This window comes from Lissotriton helveticus, chromosome 3_2, assembly GCF_964261635.1.
Source record: "Lissotriton helveticus chromosome 3_2, aLisHel1.1, whole genome shotgun sequence".
Classification (NCBI taxonomy): Eukaryota; Metazoa; Chordata; class Amphibia; order Caudata; family Salamandridae; genus Lissotriton; species Lissotriton helveticus.
Window position 1 is genome coordinate 499,284,602 of NC_136062.1, and position 21,956 is coordinate 499,306,557.

A 21,956-nucleotide genomic window follows, 5' to 3' on the forward strand; every position below is an offset into this window, starting at 1 on the left:
GGTAGTGAGTGACGGTGGTCTCCCTGGCACTCCTACTGTATTGTCAGTAATTGTTACAATTATGTGCCCTAACTAACAAGTTTCTTGATATTTATTTGAATGTGTGGTTACTCCCTTTCAGGGAACACCACTACCAACTGCTTCTGTCACTTTGTAGAATCGCTGTAGTGCACCCGTCCTCGTGCCTTACCCTTTGTCTTTTTACAGTGAAACGCTTGGCGACCCAGACACTTCAATTCACTGTGAAAATGAGGCTTTGTCTGTCAGAGATAAACGGTATTGCACTGAGAACATTTAAAAGGGAAATTTCAACATGAAAACTCCCTCCCGGAGGCATTTGCAGAGGAGAACAGACGCTCGAAGATCTAGCTTCTAAGATGTTTCACTTTCCCTCTTGGTCCCCAGAGCTGAAGTCCTTTTATGCCCTTGTGTGTTCCCGTGCCAAAGTCACCCACATCATTCAGCTGCATCAAAGCATAAAAAAGCCTAGATGCAATAGTGAGGGGAAAAAATAAATCCTAAGTGGAGTCTGGGTGCACTGAATGTTTGAGGGTACTTGAGTCATTCTAGTTTACGATTGAAGTGAAAAGAATGTTTCCTATTTCTTTTTCCAAAAACCAAAGGGTTAAGTGTAGAAAGTTATGGCTTTACCCCCTTAGCAGTTGTTAATAAAAGTAGTGAGGATACCTTCCAGGTCTAAATAATTCTCAAGAGTCAAAAACCTCTGGGTGTACATTAGGACTTTACCAAACAATATAAGAAATACATTTATAAAACAAATTCTACTGTATCTGAAACCGCAAACAATAGTATTCCCAGAGACACTGCCGGCAATCAATCTGACCCAGGACCACAGAACATGACACATGTAAACAAAAACCTTCTAGAAGGTGGCGGCCTGCGGAGCTACTTCTTGGTGGTGATCAGCCTAAGTTACATATTGTCACCGTCTCACACTGTACCCCGTTTTGCCACATTCATGAAATATATATTCAATGGACCTAGACGGCCAAACAGAAGCACAAATACAAACAAGTTAAAAAAAAGGAAATTTTATTAGTGAATATGTACAAATTTACAAAGTCACAAGTGAAGGAGTACAAACCACCAATTGCTTTTCTGGAGTTTACCAGGTGAGTCCTCAAACGACCCAGAGAATCAAGAGATTGTCAGAAAACTACAACTGGGAAAAGCTCCACATACCCTGCTTCTTCGGACCTAAATACTGAAAAGGGATGCGCTGTTCACAATTAGAGACGGAGCTTCAATAAAAAGCCCATCAGCATTGGGGTACGGAGCTCCACATGGGCAAGGCACACTGGCCATACAAGACTTGCAGTGCAATTGTTAACGGAAGAGGCAACACTATTTCCAATGGGCCAAATAAGGTCATTTAATATGTAACCGTTGCGTAAGGGACAGGCTGCTTTCTCCTCCCCACTGTGAGGCAGGTTGTCTTGCGTCACTTAAACTCAGCCAAGACTGCTCTTAGAGAAGAGCCTAACAAATACCTATATTTTGGAAACAGGGCAATTTTGTGGTCTCCAATCATTCATAATTCTAACTTGAAGTGAAAGTTGGAAAAGGTTCTAGGAAGCGAGAACCAGATGTTCAGTACAAATTGAACACAACTGGAAGAGATGAAGGACTGACTTCAGCTGCAGACCAGAGGCCAGGAGATACTTGGGGCATGAAGAGCAGATTTGGAGGCAGGAAGTTGTACATGTCTGGTCAATAACTAGGTGAGAATTATTCGAGACCAATCACACCATTCGGTGTGAACAGAGCATCCGCTTGGAATATTCAAGGAAACAAACACTTATAGTCTCTCTGGCAATATTTATAAAAATAATAAACTGTACATGTGTAAAAAAAGTGCCACATCTCATGTACTCGAAGCCATTTTCTTTCTTTTGATTCGACTTCTCCAGTCTGTAGGAATCGCCTCAAAGTTAGCATTCTTTTCGGCCAAGCCACTGAAAAAAAAGAAAAAAGACAATGTGTCAAAAAGTGTTCTTTGTGACAGAAAGCAAAGGGCTAACATGCATCCTCACAATATGGATGAATGAGCGCAACAGCCCTTCCCTACAATAACGAGGACTAATGAGCATTAGTGTTCTATCCACAGTGACCAGAGCTAAAGCACGCTGCCCGTAGCAACTGTGGACTACGGAGGTAAAAAGCGTTCCACAGGGTAACCAAGTACCGCTGTGCTAGACCGCACTCCTTAAGCATTTAACAGTATCCAAGGACTGTAGGAAGCTGGCTTTGTATATACTATATGTGCACAGAGAAGTGGATGCCCACAGGCTTAGAGGTAAAAGTAAATAATGTTAAAAATTCTATTTGTGGCAGTGTGGTCGAGCAGTTAGGGTCATCACAGGGCTGCGTTAAGCATTTATTATACACACTCGGGCAAGTAATGATCACACGCACTCAGACTGAATCCAAGACCAATGGTTTTGTATACAAAAACACTATTCGATTTTTAGAACCAAAAAGAACTCAATTGCAGGTAAGTAACAGTTTCAAGAATAGCAATAATACTGTTCAGAATGCAGTAGTAATTGGTTTGTAAGGCAGCACTAGAAATACTTTGGTATTGTTAATCAGCAACAGTAGAAGTTAGAAATTGTAGACGATAGACAGATGCAATAGGCAGAAATGCAATGCAATTCTATAGAAGGAACAGTTATATAAATTTACAGGCAAGTACTCAACTTACACATCCAGTTTTCGGGGTTTTGGAGCCAACTCTGGGCAAGGGTCAGAGCAAAGTAGGAACGTCACCACCAGCACTGGGGCGGCCGGGTGCAGAGGTCACAGAGTCCAATGTTAGTTGGAGACTGGGGGCACCTCAAAGGAGCTGTTTGCAGGTAATTACCTGTGGTTTCAGGGCACAGACCCCAGGGTTAAAGCAAGCACAGGGAGAGCCACAAGGCAGCACTAACATTACATCATCAGCAGCATAGGGGCAACTGGGTGCGTCGGGCGCCCAATGCGTTTCAATGGGGAATCTCGGTCGCACAAAGAGGCTGCAGGCTCGGACCAGGTGGCTGGATAAAGGCGACCACCGGCAGTGCAAGTAAGATGAGATGTAGAAGGAGGGCTGGGCACCATCGGCTGGGTGTTGGATTTTCTTTACACAAAGGATCCCCTTGACTGTGACCGGCTCCAGTAGAGACTGGAGGCAACTTTGTGGTGTTCAGAAGAGGCCAGCCACCGATGAGTCTTGCTCAGGATTGCTGGGGAGATTTCACTGGACAGGTAAGCCAGTCAGACTTGGGCCGTTGGCATTGGTATCACAATTCCGCCTGGATCCAGAGTCCTTGTAGTTGAAGCTTCCTGGACACAGCCGCTGCCCTCTGTAGATCTGGTCATTGTTGACTAGTGGCAGACTTCCTGGGTGTTAGAAGGTGGTTCTGACACTAGGGCCGCCCAGATTTTTCGCTTTTTGAGCACCTAATTATGGAGCTTTTACTGTGGGGGAGACTCATAATCTGGGACTCATCCACAGTGAACTCATAATGAAGGAGACTGCATGGAGATTTTACTGGTGTCCGCCTGGCTTGACTAGGCCGCTGAGCAGCAGCCGGAGTATGGGACACCGTGCTGGTTACATGCAGACACTGGTGTACATGCGTGTGCACACGTGTAGGAGCTGCACAGGGGAGATTCCGAGCGTGCGCAGTCCAGGAGCAGCTACAGAGTGAATGGTGTGGCAGGACTTATGCAGAATTGGGTGGTGACATGGAATAGGCTTTATACCCTGGGAAGGAACATGCCAGGGAAAGTCAGTGTGTTTTACTGTGTTTTCACTTCATTATTCCCCTATGGGGATGTGGGGCCCATGGCTAAAATGACTTCCACAAAGCCTACAGATTCCAGACACGCACAAAAGTCCATTGTAGCAGATGTGAAAATGAGTATTCTGCAAAGTATTTTATTGTTTTGTGTATCCTCTGAGGCGGAAGCCGGAGGACTGCCTTTTGCACCTTGATTTTAAAAACTGTTATTTGTCTGTTTTGATTCTACAAAAGCATTGACTATACCTGCATTTGAAAGCGCCAGCTACACGCGCTAAAGCAGCCCTCCTAAGACCCCCCCTGACACAGCGACATCCAGCGCTGACACAGGGGAAATTGCCCATACCGCCAGCGCGGTTCCAAGGCGGAGCCACGCCCACTGCGAGGCCACGCCCGTAACTCTCTCCACAAATGTGCCGGCCTTACCAGCGCAGCGGACGAGCGCAGCGGGAGCGCCGTTTGCGCGCCTAAGGCAAGCCCGTCTGCGCCCGGCCGGGCCTAGGGCCAGAACCCCTGTCAGACAAAGCTGCCTGTAAGGTAAGCTACTCACGTCGGGACCTCCTAAGTCTCAGACCTACCATCGCGTCTCCCTGTGAGTATGTTCACGATCTTGAGGGACCTTTCATTAGCTGCACCTACTGCCACCCAGCCCAGCTCAAACTCCATAATCGACCCTACAAGCCCCCAGCCCTTAAACTCGCTACTCTGAACTGTCGCTCTCTCCCTAAACACGCGATGCTAATTAATCATCTCATAGAGGACCATGAGATCGACATTCTGTTCTTGACGGAAACGTGGCTTTCCCTACATTCTGAGGCAGATATGGTCCTAGCCACCCCACCGGGCTTTCTCATCCAGTCCCTACCTCGCCCCTCAGGGAGGGGTGGTGGTGTCGCCATCATTCACCGCGATTATCTCCCCTGCAAAACCAACGATGCGCAAATCCTTAACTCTGAAAGCCTCCAGTTCACAATTAAGTTGGACCCGACTAACTCACTTACAGGCCTCCTAGTGTACCGCCCTCCCGGCCATCCATGTCCTTTTTCCAATGCTCTCCTGGACACGGTAGCATTACAGGCCCACTCTATCACCAACTTCTTGATCTTAGGAGACCTGAATATTCATCTTGATGACCCTCTTGATACTGGGGCAGCCGACCTGATCACTGACCTGGCGGCTTTCGACCTCCACCTCTTAAACTCCGGAGCCACACACAACAAAGGTCACTTGCTGGACCCGGTGTTCACGAGCACCCTCACCATGCAAGCTAGCGAGTCCATCCCCCCTCCCTTGGACGGACCATTTTTTAGTCCCCTTCCAACTACCAGGACCTTTCAGGAAACTTCAAAAACCTCCCACTTACACCAGAGACAGGGCTTGGTCCAAGCTCCCCACGGAAGACTGGGCCAGGACCCTAAAGTCAACTACCCCTGCCTACTCAGTAGATCCGGCTATCGCCGATAGTAAATTCAGAGAGTGGATCACTACTTCCCTGGACTCCGTACTCCCATTTAAAACCCGGGAGGATAAAAAGGGGAAACCAGGATCCGCCCCGTGGTACACCCCGGAACTTCGGATGCTACGCAAAAGTTGCAAGAGGTACGAGCGGCTATGGAGGAAAGACTGGCAGCACGCCAGCAAGGAAGCTTACCAGAACTCAGTTAGAATTTATAAATCTGCCCTTAAGCGCTCCAAAGCTTCCCATTACGACACTCGGATAAAAGAATCCACCAACTCAGCTAGGGAATCTTTCCTAATAGTAAAAGAGCTATTGAAAATACCAACCACTCCCCTCTCCAACACCCCCCCCGTAGACCGAAGCAACGAACTAGCCACCTTCTTTAATGACAAAATTGTCCGTATATTAGCATCCCTTCCCCCTCCCTGTTTCTCTAACCACATGGACAATGAATCACCCCTCAGCCAGACAGGAAGCTGCATGCGCCCCCAACTAGCAACATTCAGGGCAGTAACCTGCATCGAGGTAGACTTAACCATGGCCAAAATGAAAAGCGGATCACCTTTGGATCCCGCACCCATTAGATTTCTTAAAACCGTAGCCCCCGTCATCGTTCCTACGATCACAGAGCTTATTAACAGCTCGCTTGCCCAAGGATCTGTTCCCACCAGCTGGAAGAGCGCAGTGGTGAAAGCACTCCTAAAAAAAACCCAGCTGGACCCAGTAGACATGGCAAATTACCGGCCAATCTCACTCCTCCCTGGCATTAGCAAGGTAGCTGAGAAATTGGTTAATGGACAACTGTCTCAGTTTCTTGAGGTGAATAACATCCTACGGCAATCCCAAACTGGGTTTCGCCCTGGCCATGGCACAGATACCGCCCTTCTTGCCGTCATCGAGGAGGCAAGGCGCATCTTGGATTCAGGAGGGTCAGTGGCAGTGATCCTCCTGGATCTCAGTGCAGCCTTCGACACAGTTAACCATCGTGTCCTTCTCCATCGGTTGGCGGCAGCAGGGCTCACTGGGACGGCGCTCAGGTGGATAGAGTCCTTCCTTGCCGGGCGCTCGTTCCAGGTATGGGACGGCAATCACCATTCGTCCACCCTCCCCCTCACGAGCGGGGTTCCCCAGGGATCATCCCTAAGCCCTACGCTTTTTAACGCCTATATGGCCCCCCTTGAAGATGTGGTGACACCCTTCGGGATCAAAATAGTGAGTTATGCTGATGACACTTCATCACTCAAATTAAACGGGTCAAAGACTGAAGTTATGCTCAGGGGAAAGCAATGGGTGACCATCCCCCCATCGGTCTGGCCAGACGTGTTCGGGGAAATCCCCACCCCGAAACAAGAAATTAAGACCCTAGGAGTCTGGCTAGAACCCGAGCTTTCAATGAAAACGCAAGCGGCCAAAACAGCAGGAAGGAGTAGTTTCTGTCCTGTAACTCCAGTTCTGTAGTAGGGTATCTCTGTTATAGTCATAATCTAGTGAATAGTCCCGCCCATGTGCGAGGACCCCGGCAATCAAAAATAATCTCTTAAGTTGTCAAAAAATTGCAGAACTGCAAAGACACTTAAGAGAAAATTTAAAGACAAATAATGCAGCCTATATTCACAGGCTACACTGTCCAGTACTTCAACCAGAAATTCCACCAAAAAGCCACAAACAGCAAAGCCTGTCCAGATTTCCCTTGCTTTTACTGCAAAAACCCCTCAGAATGATAGAGAGGAAGGCCTGGACAGACAAGCCCCATAGGCTGCCATTATGTGGTTTAAATAGGATACTGTGCCTTTAAGAGAATCTTCCAGAACTTTCTCCCAGTATCCCAGAATGCATAGCAGGTCCAACTTACTTCAGTTCTTTTTGAAGGCGTAACACGCCCAGACCTGTCGCATTCCGTAAAGGAACATTTTCTCTCTCTCTCTCTCTCCACCGGGGAGGCGGGAGGGCGCTTATGACTATAACAGAGATACCCCTACTACAGAACTGGAGTTACAGGACAGAAACTACTCCTTCTGTAGTAGGGGATCTCTGTGTATAGTCATAATCTAGTGAATAGAATGGCAAGCCCATCCCCACACCAAAGCGGCGGTGGATAAGAGAGAATTAACACCACTATTGTGCGAACAGATTTCGCAGCGAAGCCTGTCCAACTTGAGCATCTGCCCTGGCATCAGTGTCCAGGCAGTAATGCTTAGCAAAGGTATGAACCGACTTCCAAGTGGCCGCCTTGCATATTTCTGCAATCGGAACATTACGGAGCAAGGCTGTCGTGGCAGCTTTGCCCCTGGTGGAATGAGCCTTAGGCTTACCCCCTAAGGTCTTATTAGCTTTTTGGTAACATAGCTGTATGCAGGACACAATCCACCTAGAGATAGACTACTTAGAGGTCGCAAGACCCGTCCTGACTGATCCATAATTGACAAACAATTGGTCAGACCTACGAATATCTTTGGTCTTATCAAGATAAAATTTCAACACCCTCCTCACATCCAGGGAATGTAAGGACCTTTCCGCTGGAGATGAAGGATTCTGAAAAAACGTAGGCAAAGTTATGGTCTGGTTAACATGAAAATCAGAAATAACCTTGGGAAGAAATTTAGGGTGAGTACGCATAACAACCTTAGCAGCATGAAATACAGTATAAGGTTCTTGGCAACACAGCGCCTAAATTTCACTCACCCTGCGGGCCGATGTAATGGCCACGAGGAACGCCGCCTTCCAGGACAGGTGCTGCAACGAAGCCTTATGAATAGGTTCAAAAGGCTCCTTCATCAATCTGGACAACACCACGTTCAATTCCCATGAAGGCGAAGGAAGCCTGACAGGAGGGAACACTTTCTTCAAGCCTTCCAAAAAATCTTTGATCACAGGGATCTGGAAGAAGGAAGTCTGTGAAGGGCATTTCCTGTAGGCAGTCAAAGCAGCAAGATGAACCTTAATAGAGTGGACATTAAGGCCAGACTGCGCCAACTGTAGAAGATAAGGAAGGATGACATCTTCCTTACAAGTCGTCGGATCATAGTTCTTAGACTGACACCAGATACAAAATCTCTTCCACTTGTAAGCATAGGAAGTCCTAGTGGAAGGTCTCTTAGACTCCTTCAGTATGTCCATACAATCTGCAGGGAGATTCAGATGACCATACTGTACTAACTCAGGAGCCATGCTGCCAAACTCAACGACGAGAGGTTGGGGTGCAACATCAGCCCCCCGAACTTCGTCAGAAGGTCTGGCCTGCACGGCAGCCGAATATGAGGAAGTAGAGACCGGTGAAGCAGGTCCGTGAACCACCACTGCCTGGGCCATTCCGGGGCAATCAGTATCATCCGAGCCCTGGACTGTGACAGCTTGATGAGAACCGTCGGAATCAGGGGAATGGGTGGAAAAGCGTACAGAAAGCTGTTCGACCAGTTGATCCATAACGCGTTCCCCAGCGTCCCTGGCTGGTAGTACCTGGAGGCGAAGTCTCGGCATTTGCTGTTGTCGGCGGTGGCGAACAGATCTACGTCTGGAGTTCCCCACCTTGCGAAGACTTCTCCTAGCACTTCGTCGTTTATGACCCATTCGTGGTTTTCCTGAATCAGTCTGCTCAGTGCGTCTGCCTGAACATTCTGCACACCTGGCAGATGGGTAGCCGTTATCGTCAGTCCTCGAGCCAGAAGCCAGCGCCAGATCGCCTGCGCCTCCTGCGACAGGGTGCGTGACCTCGATCCTCCCTGCTTGTTGAGGTAATACATTGTGGTCGTATTGTCCGTTTGCACAAGTAGAGAGTCGGTCCGGAAGGACGGGTGAAAGGCCTTCAGCGCCAAGTGAACAGCTCTGAGTTCCAGGAAATTGATGTGGTACGTGGACTCCATCGGTGACCACGTCCCTTGAATCTGTAGGTCTCCGGAATGCGCTCCCCAGCCCTGGAGAGAAGCATTCGTCACGATAACCTGAGTGGGAATGTCCCTGTGGAAGGGAACCCCTCTGAGGAGATTCTCCGCTGAGCACCACCACTTCAGGGACTGAAGAGCATGCAGAGATAGATGTATCTTGTCGTCCCAAGATCCTCTCCTCTGATCCCACTGATCCTCCAAGCACTCCTGCAACGGTCTCATGTACAGCCGTGCCTGTGGCGTCAGGAAGATACAGGAGGCCATCGATCCCAGTAGAGAAGACACCGTCCTCACTGTCGTGGATGGAGCGGCCATGAGAGCCTGAGCCTTCCGAAGCAGTGATAATCGTCGCTCCTCCGAAGGAGACACGCTTGCTGACAGCGTATCGATGGAGGCTCCCAAGTACTGAATGCACTGGACTGGAGTCGGAACCGACTTGGTCATGTTGATGTGCAACCCCAGCTTGTTCAATAGAACGCACGTATTCTGGAAGTGTGCTTGCGCTTCTGTGAAGGAGGAGGCCTTGATCAACCAGTCGTCCAGGTACGGGTAGACAAACACCTTGTTCTTCCTTAGGTGTGCTGCTACCACAGCCATGCACTTTGAGAATGTTCTCGGCGCAGACTTCAGTCCGAACGGCAGTACTGTGTATTGATAGTGATTGGCGCCGACGTGGAACCGCAGGAACTTCCTGTGTTTGTGTGCAATGGGCACATGGAAGTAAGCATCCTGGAGGTCGATGGCACACAGCCAGTCTCCCCGTTGCAGCGGAGGATAAATCTGATGCAACAACAGCATGCAAAACTTTTCTCTGCGAATCCACTTGTTTGCTTGTCGCAAATCCAGAATGGGCCTGAACTCGTTCTTGTCCTTTTTTCGAACCAGAAAGAACCGGGAGTACAGACCCCTTCCTCTTTGAGACAGAGGTACGACTTCGATAGCCCTTTTCCTTAACAGGATATCGGCCTCCGCCTGGAGCTCTCGCAGCTGATACTGTGAGCCGGCCGGAGGAATCGATGGGGGAGGGCTGATGAACCGAAGACTGTATCCATTGCAAACAATATTCAGCACCCACTTGTCCCGAGTAATTTTTCTCCACTCTGCCAGAAAAGATTGAATGCTTCCCCCCACCGGAGCGGGTAACAGTTGACGGGGAAGTAAGTGCTCAGGGCCTAGACCCGGCCTGGCCCTTAGTCGCTGGTGCCGACTGATGGCCTCCTCTGCCCCTCTGGCGTTTCTGGAACGGTCTTCTGAACTGCTGCTGTTGTTGCTGCTGTTGTCCAGAAGATTGGCCACGCCCTCTGCCTTGACCACCGAACCGCCGTTGGAACGGGCGGTACGTCTTCTTGGTCGCCTTGGGCTTCTCTAAACCCACCGCCGTGAGCGTCTCAGCTTCCGCCTTCATGCGGGCCATCTCATCGTCCGCGTGCTTCCCGAACAGGGTTTCGCCAGAGAATGGCAGATTAGCAACCCTCTGCTGAGCGTCCGGTTTCAAAGACGTAAGGCGGAGCCATGCATGTCGTCGCTGGTTAATTCCGTGGCAGAAACCATGCGCAGCCAGAAGAGAAGAGTCAGCTGCGGCGCTGATGATTTGGTTCGACACCAACATCCCTTCGTTAAGCACCTCCTGGAAGTCTTCCCGCTTGTCCCGCGGAAGAAGCTCCACAAATTGTTGAAGTGATTCCCAGAGGGCTCTGTCATACCGACCCAACAAGGCAGTGGCACTAGCTGCCTTCATTGAGGTCGCCGAGGTCCCACAAACTCTTCTACCAGACGAATCCAACCACCTTGATTCCTTGTCTGGCGGAACCGTGGAGGACGGTCTGGTGGCATGTTGCTTGCGCGCCGCTGTCACAATCACCGAGTCTGGAGGAGGCTCCAGCCTCAGAAAGGCCGGGTCCGAGTCAGGAGCCCGGTATTTCTTCTGCAGCCTCGAAGGTGCTGCCTTAGTCACCGCTGGCGTGAGGAAGAGGTCCAGGGCCGGTTCTTCCAGGCCCGGCACCAGTGGCAGTAACGGCCGAGACAAATGCTTCTGGTGGAGCGTCTCGAAGATGATCGAAGTCTTCGGAGTGGGCACCGTCAGAGTAATGCCCAATTTCGCCGCACCCCGTAGCAGCACGTCCTGGAAGGACACCAGATCGTCGACCGGTGACACCCTCGTGTCCGGAGAATCCGACAAGGTCGGGGAGTAGTCCCTGGTCCCAGATGACCTGGTCCGTGACCGAGACCTGTGCCTCCTGTGGCGCAGTCTAGATCGAGTCGAAGACCTGTGACGCGAACGGTCCCTTCTCCCGGAGCGGGAGCGCAATCTCCCATCGCGTGGGCGGTCCACCGGTTTCCGCGGAGGAGTCTTCTGCGGCCTCTCCTGGGGTTTCGAAGTAGGCGTACCCTTAGGAGGTGTCGGAAGCAGAGGCAGGGACACCGACCTCGGTGGTCTATGAGGGACCGGCGGCAGAGGCTGCCCCGCAGGAGAAGGAGGAGGCATGGAGGGGAGCGGCGGCTCAGCCGGAGGAGCCTCCTTCGGTAGAGGAGGAGGGGTCACAGGCCTGGCAGGCGTATATACCACCGAGTACACCGTGCCCGATGAGTTCTTGGAGGAAGGGGCCTTTGATCCAGAGCGTGAACGACGCCTCTTACGTCCTCCATCAGATCCAGCGTGACTTTTGGCGCCAGAATCCCTCCTGCGCCTTTTAGAGGAAGTTGAGATCCTAGGCGACGCCGATCTCTTCCTGCTCGACGTCGAGCGTCGTTTTCCAGGCGCGGAACGGCGATCCCTTGACTCTGGCGTCGAACGCAGTCTCCTCGACGTCGAGTGTCTCTTCCTCGACGCCGATCGTCGCCCCCTCGACGACGAGCGGTCAGACCTCGACGGTGAGCGTCGACCCTTCTTCGACGACCGTTTCCTCGCGGTCCTCGACGCCGAGGAGCCCCTCGACATCGAACTGGTCGACGGCGACCGGCGGTGTCGCCTCGACGGCGAGCGCCGGTGTCTGCGTCGACGGCGATGCCTCGACGTCGTCGACGAAGCCGTCGGCGGTGACTTCGACGGCGGCCTGGCCAGGCCTCTCGACGTCGATCTTCCACGCTGTCTCGACCCGGAGCCCCGGGGAGAAGGGGAACACACCGTCGTCATCCCTCTCGACGTCGTCGTCGATGCTATCGACGTCGACGGAGACCGGGACCTTTTGCTGGTCTTCCTGCCTCTGGGGAGCCCCCCAGAGGCCTCAGCAGGGGCAGAGGGAGCCTTCCCAGCCTGCCCAGACCCACCTGCAGCCTGCAGACGCCTCTCTTCTAGGCCTTGGAGCCTAATCTTCTGCCTTTCCCTCAGGGTCCTTGTAGAAAAGGCCTGGCAGATGTCACAATCTTCAGGGACATGTTCATCAGGGAGGCAGATAATGCAGACGTCGTGTGGGTCAGTCTTGGCCTTCTTCCTTCCACATGCTGGGCACTTGTCGAACAAAGCAGGCATTTTAGATCCCTAAAAGCCTGAACAAACACACACAGAAGTGAAAGGCAACACCAAGAATCAAATGAGAACACTTTTAAAACCAAAAAGTGTCAAAAAATCCAATAAACCCTTGAAAAAGGGGGAGCTCAATGCACAGGGTCCTGTAAGCAGGAGCCGGAAAAAAGAACTGAAGTAAGTTGGACCTGCTATGCATTCTGGGATACTGGGAGAAAGTTCTGGAAGATTCTCTTAAAGGCACAGTATCCTATTTAAACCACATAATGGCAGCCTATGGGGCTTGTCTGTCCAGGCCTTCCTCTCTATCATTCCGAGGGGTTTTTGCAGTAAAAGCAAGGGAAATCTGGACAGGCTTTGCTGTTTGTGGATTTTTGGTGGAATTTCTGGTTGAAGTACTGGACAGTGTAGCCTGTGAATATAGGCTGCATTATTTGTCTTTAAATTTTCTCCTAAGTGTCTTTGCAGTTCTGCAATTTTTTGACAACTTAAGAGATTATTTTTGATTGCCGGGGTCCTCGCACATGGGCGGGACTATTCACTAGATTAGGACTATACACAGAGATCCCCTACTACAGAACCTGTTTTGGGCTCATGCGCACCACCCGCAGGATTCTCCCCTTACTCCCGCCCGCATCCAGAAAACTCCTAGTCCAAGGGCTAATATTGTCACGGTTGGACTACAGTAACATGGTCTATCTGGGAGCCCCAGAGGCCACCATGGCTAAACTGCAACGAACACAAAATGCAGCAGCCCGACTACTTATGAATCTTCCCCCCAGAGTGTCAGCTAAACCAGCCATCAAGGCCCTGCACTGGTTACCAGTGCGCCAAAGGGTGGAATTCAAAGCCATGTGCACTGCATACAAACTGATTAATGGAGCTGGCCCTTCGATCCTCAGTGACCTGATAACTCCTTATAAAGCCCCCAGATCCCTTCGGTCTGAGAATGAACATCTGGCCAACATCCCTAAATTCAAAAAGACACGTACTGGAGGCTGACGCTTCTCCGTGAAGGCTTCCACCGGATGGAATGGCCTCCCCCGTACCCTCAGATTGGAACCCAGTTATCTGATCTTCAGAAAAAAATTGAAAGCACTACTATTCCCTAAATAAACGTCCCCTCCCCTACCTTCCCTCTCCTCTGGATATCACAACCATTACAGCGCGGGGATGCCTTCGGGTCACCAGGCGCTCTACAAATTGTCAAATAAATAAAATAAATAAGTCCAAAGTCATATTTGTACTGCTTTTGGGTCATACAGAACTGTCATATTTCTCTGAGCCAGCCATGACCAGACCCAGGCTGAGGGTTGACCTCAGCTGGATGGATTGATAACCTTTCTTCCACAAGCTAAGGCCTCCTCTCCACAAAGAAGAAGATGGGTGGGGCTACAGGCTCATCCATTAGCAGCTGTCACTGGGTGCCAGGCACCAGTTTGCACCCAGGAGAGAAGGCAGTGAAGGGGGAAGGAGTTGGGTTTCAGAGGCCATGTGGCCAGAGACACTGGACGACTCCATTTTGAACAAACCCAGAGGCTGGACAAGAGGGAGGGGGCAGGGAAGTGATGTGTCGCTGTGTGATAGGACACACAGAGACTTCCTGCCAGCCCCCTACTCAACTTTTAAAAAGTACTTGCACAGGAAGAGAAGCTCTCTCTGGGGTGTGGTCTGTGGAGGCGAAAGGTGCTGGAGCCTGGTGCAATGGGCAGTTGGAAGGAGAGACCCCCTGACTGCCCCCCAGGGCACTAACAGCGCCAGGAGAAGAGCCCAGGACCGGTGCGCAGAAGCAGGGGCCTCTGCTCAGGGAGAAGAGAGGCGCAGGAGGAGAGCCAGGCGAAAGGCTGGTGCAGGGAGCCAGTGCAGACCGCTCCCTGTAGAGTGCACCCTCTTGGAGTCCCGGAGAGTGAAGGAGTGCGCTCCCAGTGGCTGGGGGCGCCGCCAGGAGCAAGAAGATGCGAAAATGGGGCAGATCGGACCTCCAGGGGCTGAGATATGGCCCCCAGAAGGTGAGCAACCGTGGACCTGTGGCCCCCTGGCGGTGAAGCGCGTGAGGCTCTGCCGCTGGTCCAGGAAAGGCCCCCGGGGTGGGTCAGGTCCCGGGGACTGCCCTCCAACGTGGAGAGCCTGCGGGGGTCCCGGGTGGGACCGGGGCCCCGAACAAGGAAGGAGGAGCCAGGGGCCCGAGGGGACCGGGACCACGACCAAAGCGCGGAGCGGCCGGGTGTGGGCTCCCCGCGTCGCATACCTTTACCCGGGGGTCCAGGTGGGACCGGGCCCCCCACCGAGGCCCCAGTAAGCGGCAGGAGCTTGAAGCGCCCCATGATGCCTTGCAAGGCATGAGGAATGGATTGTTTTTGGCGTTTTGGTGGCCCCCAGAGGAGAGGGGTCACCCTTGAGTGTGAAAAGGTGCCGGGGGGAGCTGCTGGAGCAGCGCAGTCTCTCCCCCAGCACAAAGCTAAGTCCCAACCTAAGTTTCTTGAGGATTTAAAAAGAATAACCCCTCAACTCTCAGCGAAGATTGCATCACATCCTAGGCTGGAACTTTTGTTCTACAGCTGGGGGTTCATGGAGAAGTGCATCAAAGATTGAAGGGCTGAGTTGGAGATGTCTCGAGAAGGGCATCCCCTGGAGGTGAAATGGCGTAATTGCACTGAAATGCATTTATTAATGGTTATTTCTTTTAGAGGGACTGATGTTCAATGTGAAGCACTGGTGTAAGGTGATGTCACAAGCAAAGTGGATTTAAGTGGCTAGACACTCCTGCTAGGGTGTCTGACGGTATTTACAACTTTATCCTGTGATCATCTGTGATGCCTTTAGGGGCTGTAATTGCAATGCATTTTTAATGATATCCAAATGTGCGGAGTACTGTCATTCTAAAGTGTGCGTAAACATGTAGTCTTGCTGCTGCGCTTAGGTGAAGACCCCAGACTGTTAGCCCTTAAGATGTAGAGGTGTATACTTTAGGGTCAGTAGGAGATGCTTGGTCAGGGTCATGTGTCACCAAGGCAGGTGTATCCCTGTTTAATGCTTGTTGAGGTAATGGGTGGGAGACGGCACTGGGATGGTGCCAGTGCGCAGGGCCCTCGCTCCAGGATAGGTTCAACTAATTGCATTGGGGGCAAGATGATGTGCATACATGGGAGTGGTGGTACTAGACCCCCCCTGTGGGAGGGGTGGAGATCTTATGCAATGTCACAAAGTAATTCCATCAGCTTATGTATATTTGTAAATTGGTGCATAGTATTGAGTGATGTGTGTGTTTAATAAATGTACTCTTACTTTTATAAAGCAAAGTACAGACTGGACAATCAATTATTGAGTGTTATTTTTGCGCACCTGCAAGTGGCAATTACTAGCCCACAACACCTCCCTTGAGTAAGCCTAAGACTGCTCTGCAAGGCTACCCTCGGAGAGTCAGGCGCTGCCCTAGGGTGTTTGGTTCCCAGTGAAGGACAAATGTGTCATGTTATTTGTGCAGGCCTCACAGATGCTGCCTCGGTTTCCAACACTGGGGTTCTTAGAAGTCGCTGGCCACAGGACAGGAGTCTTCTCCGCAGCCTCTTTAGCTGGAGATCAGCCGGTGGGGCTGGGGCTGAGGCAGTGGTTGTCTTCAGGATTTGCTTCACAGCGCTTTCATCCTTCTCCATAGGTTGCAGGAATCTGAGGATCAAGGTTCAGTGGTGACCCTAAATACCAAATTTAGAGGTGTAACCGTTACTGGCAGATGATGGACAATGGGCTTCTTGCCATCAGGGTGACTCCACCCTTTGAATGTCCCCTCCCGTTGGGGAGGAGACATCCTCTAACCTGATTGGCTAAAATCCTTCCATTCAAGAGGGAGGATTTTTTAAGGAGGGGGTCACCTTGGGCCAGGACACCTTAGGGATGGTTCTGGTAGAGAGGAGAGACCTCCGACTACTAATTGTCCCATAGACAATGCTGCCAAAAGTGGGGCATGGTCAGTGGGTCAGGCCTCTCCACTAGCTGGTAAGGCCCAGAAGCCTTTGAGGCTCACCGCCCGGAATGCTGTTCCTGCTTGGGGGTAGGTGTGACACCTCCACCCCCAAGCAGCCGTTGTCCCTGACCCACGAGAGCACCAGGGCTCCTGTATCAGGGGTCAGAAACAGGACTGTGCGTGGCAGGCCAGTGCAGACCGGTAAGTTGGACATGAGGTACTAGGCCGTTTTTCAGGGCCTTTCTAAGATTCCCTCTGAGTGCATCTGAAGTTTGATACCAAACCTTTTAGCATTCAGTGAAGCCATTGTGGGGCTGTGGAGTTCGTAATGAGAACCTCCCAGCCCATGTACTCAATATGGCTTCAGTACACTAGCAATGTCTAAAAATAGACTTGCACTGTAGGGGCACATTGCTCATGTAGCTATGCCCTCCCCTGGGGTATAGTGCATCCTGTCTTAGAGCTAAGAGGCCTGCTAGAGGGGGTACTTACCTATGCCACAGGCAGTGCTTATGGACATGGCACACCAGGATGTGTCTCATGTCGACTATTCGGTTTTGTCAGCACCAAAACACAATCTGCCATGTCATGTAGGTTTGTGTGTTAGCTGAGGGGTCTCTGAGGGTGGCACAATACATGCAGCAGCTTTTAGAAACCCTCTCTGGTCACAAGGCTTGTGGTACCACTGGTATCTTTTGGAGGAAGCTGGGTTTCTGTTGCAGTAACCCCCCACCCACCCACCCCCCCACACACACACACACTTTTTGCCAGACTACTGAAGAACTTTGACTTGATGTGCCCTGGTTCCCTGCCAATCAGGTTCCCAGGGCCTGTGTTCTTTTCCAAGACTGTACCCTGTACCCCAATTGGCACCTCTCTGGCCACATGTCAGCCCCTGGTAAATTATACCACAGCTACCTAGGGCACTGTTACCAGGCAAGACCTCTAAGGGCTCCAGCACTTATTGTGCCACCCTTAGAGGCCCTGTACCCTGACCCACACACACTGCCTTTGCAGGCGGAGTGTCTTGGTGCAGAACAAAGTGAAGCGTCGACATGTGCCATGCCTACAACCCACTCCCCTGGCATAGGTCAATCACCCCCCTAGCTATCCCCCTTCAGCAAGGACCTCAAAACCTGGCTGTTCAGTCTAGCGGTGAGCTGGTGCTCTCTCTTTTCCACTTTCCGGGGTATGTACGGCTGGTCTCTAGCGGCTTGATGCCTTCGGGTGAATGCTGGGCTTTATAAATATCAAATCAATCCCATAACTTTGAAATATACCTAGGCATCAGAATGGATGCTTTTGTTCGAACAATATCCTTGCGCGCCAGTAGGAGGCGTCGGTCGGCTCCGCATGACTTAACCATTGAGACGTCTGCGTCACCTATCTAGGCCCCACCTCGGCGCGCTGACGAGAGTTGCCTTTCACCACTTTCAACGCCAGTGGATCGGAGCCATGAAGTGCACTCACACTGGTGTGTTACTGAACCAGGGCCCTGAAAGGGAACAGCCCCGACCCTAAACACCAGTCCGCAGTGCGGAGAGGATGGGTCGAAAAGGAATCTGCGGCTAGATCAGGTCTACCAGATAAGGCGTTACTGAAGGTAATTGACTTGTCCATCTGATAGACATCTAGCCGCAGATTCCTTACCTTTTAATAAATACCCAAGAAATACCATCCCCGGAGGAAGGACTGCAGAACACAGCAGCAAAAAAGGCCATCCTGCGGATTGGACTGTCCAGATAGTAGTGCTTGGTGAACATGGGCAGTGATGCCCACGTTGCTGCCAGACAAGTGTCGGGGACTGGAACTCCGCATTGCAACACCCTAGTACCGGCCTAGCTCTGGTAGAAAGAGTCCTTAAGCAGGCTGCTTTTCGGCCAGAGCTAACAGGATTTTGATACAAAAGACGACCATCAAGAGATGGTCCTTTTCTGCACCCCACAACTGTAGGAAAGTGGGTTTCTGTTGCAGTAACCCCCCCCCCCCCCAACACTTTTTTGCCAGATTTCTGATGCACTTTACATTGGTGTGCCCTGGGTCCCTGCCAATCAAGTTCCCAGGGCCTGTGTTCTTTCACCGAACCTAACCCAATTGGCATCTCTGGCCACAAGTCAGACCCTGGTAAATGGTACCACTGGTACCCAGGGCACTGTGACCAGGGAAGGCCTCTAAGGGCTGCAGCACTTCTTGTACCACCCTTAGAGGCATGTACCCTGACACACACACACTACCTTGGCAGACTGCGTGTCTTGGTGCAAAACAAAGTGAAGAGTCGACAAGGCACATCACCTGAGATCCAGCAAACCCTGACCTGCCTCAAGCCTCCTGGCTACGCCTGCAGCCTCAATCCAGAGCAACCCCCCCAACGCGATCAGAGCGGGTTAGAAAAACTGACGTCCCAAGGCACCCCTGCACCCGGCGCCCCACGGCCTTGTGTGTCCAAACAAACATTGCCTAACCAACCCACAACATCCCAACTTACCCCTCAAAGTGGTGGTCGCACCGAGTAGATCCTCGCCCCCAAGCCTGCAGTGTTTTTGTCCCGGAGGTTCTACATTGGAAATAGGGCACCCGACCTCAAAACAGCACCCTGCACCCAGCCGCCCTAGTGCCGCTGAGGGTGCACCTTTGGTGCTACTTTGGTCCCCAACTTTTCCTTAGCTAAACCTTAGGAGCTTTGCTCCCACAGCCGTGCGGCCTGCTTACTAGCAGCCACCAACTGGAGCCCCCCTATCCTCCATAGGATAACATTGGGCCTCAACACTCTGCACCCGGCCACCCTAGTGCCGCTGAGGGTGCAACAACAGTGCATCACTAACCCTGGAGGACCCAGAGTCTAACCCCAGAACCTTAACTCCCACAGTCGATTACTTACCTGCAAACCGATAACCTGTTTTTCCTCCATAAGATAACAGACAATTTTCCCCTTAAAAAAAAACGACTAAGTGTGGAGTTTTGAAAACTAAAGATATTCTTTAAAAATCGTACAAATAATCAAAATGTGTTTGCAGGACATGTCCCAGTGCTGAATCTAGGCATCCAGCATAGAGTTAGAAAAAGTAACGTAAAAGTAACTTACCTGCAATTTGTTGACAAAGCCCATTTATTTCAATGTACAGCTCCAAAAAGTTTCAAAGTGTGGAGTTTTGAAATCTGAAAATATTCTTTAAAAATCGCACAAACAAAAACACATTTACTCACCTGCTTACTGGAAATGTCCCAGTGCTGAATCTAGGCATCCAGCACAGAGTTAGAAAAAGTAACGTAAAACTTAGCTGCAATTTATTGAAAAAGCCTGTTCATTCCAATGTACTGTATTTGCTAAGTGTACTACTGCTCGCCTGTAAATCACACAAAGTACAACTGCCATTGCATTTTCAAACTGTTCTATACCCAGTACCGAATTACTGTAAAGTATTTAATGCTTACCTAAAACAGGCTTGCTTGGTTCTAAAAATACACAGTATATTTTTATACCCATGACCTTCCTGGTAGGTCCAATCCCCCCCCTGCACCCTCTGCAGCTCCAACCAGCGCTTTGTGCCCTTGGCTTGCCCCCCTGCCCACTCACTTTCCCGCTGCTGCTGCCCCCGCTGCCCCACCCCCCCCACGCCCACTCGCTGACCCCTACCTCCCGCCTCCAAGCTGCTCCTCCCTCCCAGCTCCCCTTAAAATGGCAGCGGCCACGCAACGGGTGAGCCTAAGGCAAGCCAGTTTGCGCCCATCCGCGCCTGGACCACACCCAGCGCCAGAACCCCTGGACCCCGCGAACGCCACAACACCAGACTCCACTACAAGCAGCCTCCACACACTCCACGCCGGCCGAAACCACATCTGCTTTCAAGCCACCCCGAAATGGACCCACGGACCCTTCTCCTGCCGCACCTGCAGCTTCACCTGCAACAGAACCACCAAACCTCCAAGGACTGGACCCAACCACCTCCGCTGCATACTCAACACCCGCTCCGCACGCAAACACGCCGTCTAGCTCTGGGATCTGCTCGACACCTCCGCTCCAGACGTGGCCTTCCTGATCGAGACCTGGTGGAACGACTCCTCGGCGCCCGACATCACCATAGCCATCCTGGACGGCTATAAGATCACCCGCAGGGATCGCTCCAACGGAACCGGATGAGGAATAGCCATCGTCCACAAATCCACCCTCAAGGTCGCCACCCACGCAGACGCCCTCAACACCGCCGAACACCTGCACTTTCGGATCCACCCCGACCCAAACACCACCCTCAGAGGAACATTCATCTACAGACCCCCCGGACCCCGGGCTCAGTTCAGGGAATCCATCGCTGACCTCGCCAGCATCCACGCACTCGCCTCCAGGGACTACATCCGCCTCGGGGACCTGAACTTCCACCTAGAGAACAACAACACCAACTCCGCCACCCTAATCGACAACCTCGGCCTCAGACCACTCGTCACCGCACCCACCCACGCCGCCGGCCACAAGCTGGACCCCATCTTCTCCACAGGCACCCACATCGCCTTCGACCACACCACCGAACTCCACTGGACCGACCACCGCTGCATCCATTTCACCTTCAAGAAACCAACCACGCACCACCGCACCCAACAGCTGCCTCGCCGCTGCTGGAGCAAAGTCACCGAAGACCGGCTGACCACCACCCTCGCCCAGAACCCACCCACCGACACCACCAACCCAGACACGACAGCCAACAACCTCAGACAGTGGATCGACGACTGCGCACACACCCTCGCCCCGCTCCAGAAACCCACCAACAATCACGCCAGCAAGAGAGCCACCTGGTTCACAGACTAGCTCCAGACCTCCAAACAGCAGAAAATATGGCTCCTAGGACGCCACCCGCAGACACCACCACCTCATCCGATTAGCCAAGAGATCCTCCTTGAAAGACCACCTGTATAACAACGCACAGGACAGCAAAGAGCTCTTCAGCATCGTAAAGGAACTCTCCAACCCCAGCCCCAACGACATCCCGCCCTCACAAGAACTGTGCGACTCACCAGCCATCTTCCACTGCAAGATCGCTGACATCCACGACAGCTTCAAAACCACGACCGCCCCGACTACGCCAGACCCCACCTCCTCTGTGAACACCACCAGCGTCATCCGCTTGACCTCCTGGTCAAACGTCGAGACACGCAAGGTCATGAACTCCATCCACTCAGGATCTCCGTCAGACCCGTGCCCACACCACTTATTCAAGAAAGCAGACGGAGCCACCGCACTCAAACTACGGAAGGTCATCATATCTCCTTCTAAACAGCGACATTCCCGGAAAGCTGGAAGCACGCCGAAATGAACGCCCTCCTCAAGAAGCCCAAGGCGGACCCCAAGGACCTCAAGAACTTCAAGCCCATCTCCCTGCTCCCGTTCCCGGCAAAG

General features: G+C 51.8%; 1 protein-coding gene across 3 annotated transcripts in view; it reads right to left on the bottom strand.

Moving 5' to 3' along the window:
• Nucleotides 1-1,036: 1,036 nt before the first annotated feature.
• FNBP4 (formin binding protein 4) overlaps nucleotides 1,037-21,956 on the bottom strand; it is a 235,524-nt gene continuing 214,604 nt past the window's right edge. For all 3 annotated transcript variants that reach the window (XM_078684505.1, XM_078684506.1, XM_078684507.1), the window contains one exon: nucleotides 1,037-1,976. In XM_078684505.1, the coding sequence (XP_078540631.1) occupies nucleotides 1,886-1,976 (91 nt within the window). In that variant the 3' untranslated portion in view covers nucleotides 1,037-1,885. The remainder of the gene's footprint in view (nucleotides 1,977-21,956) is intronic.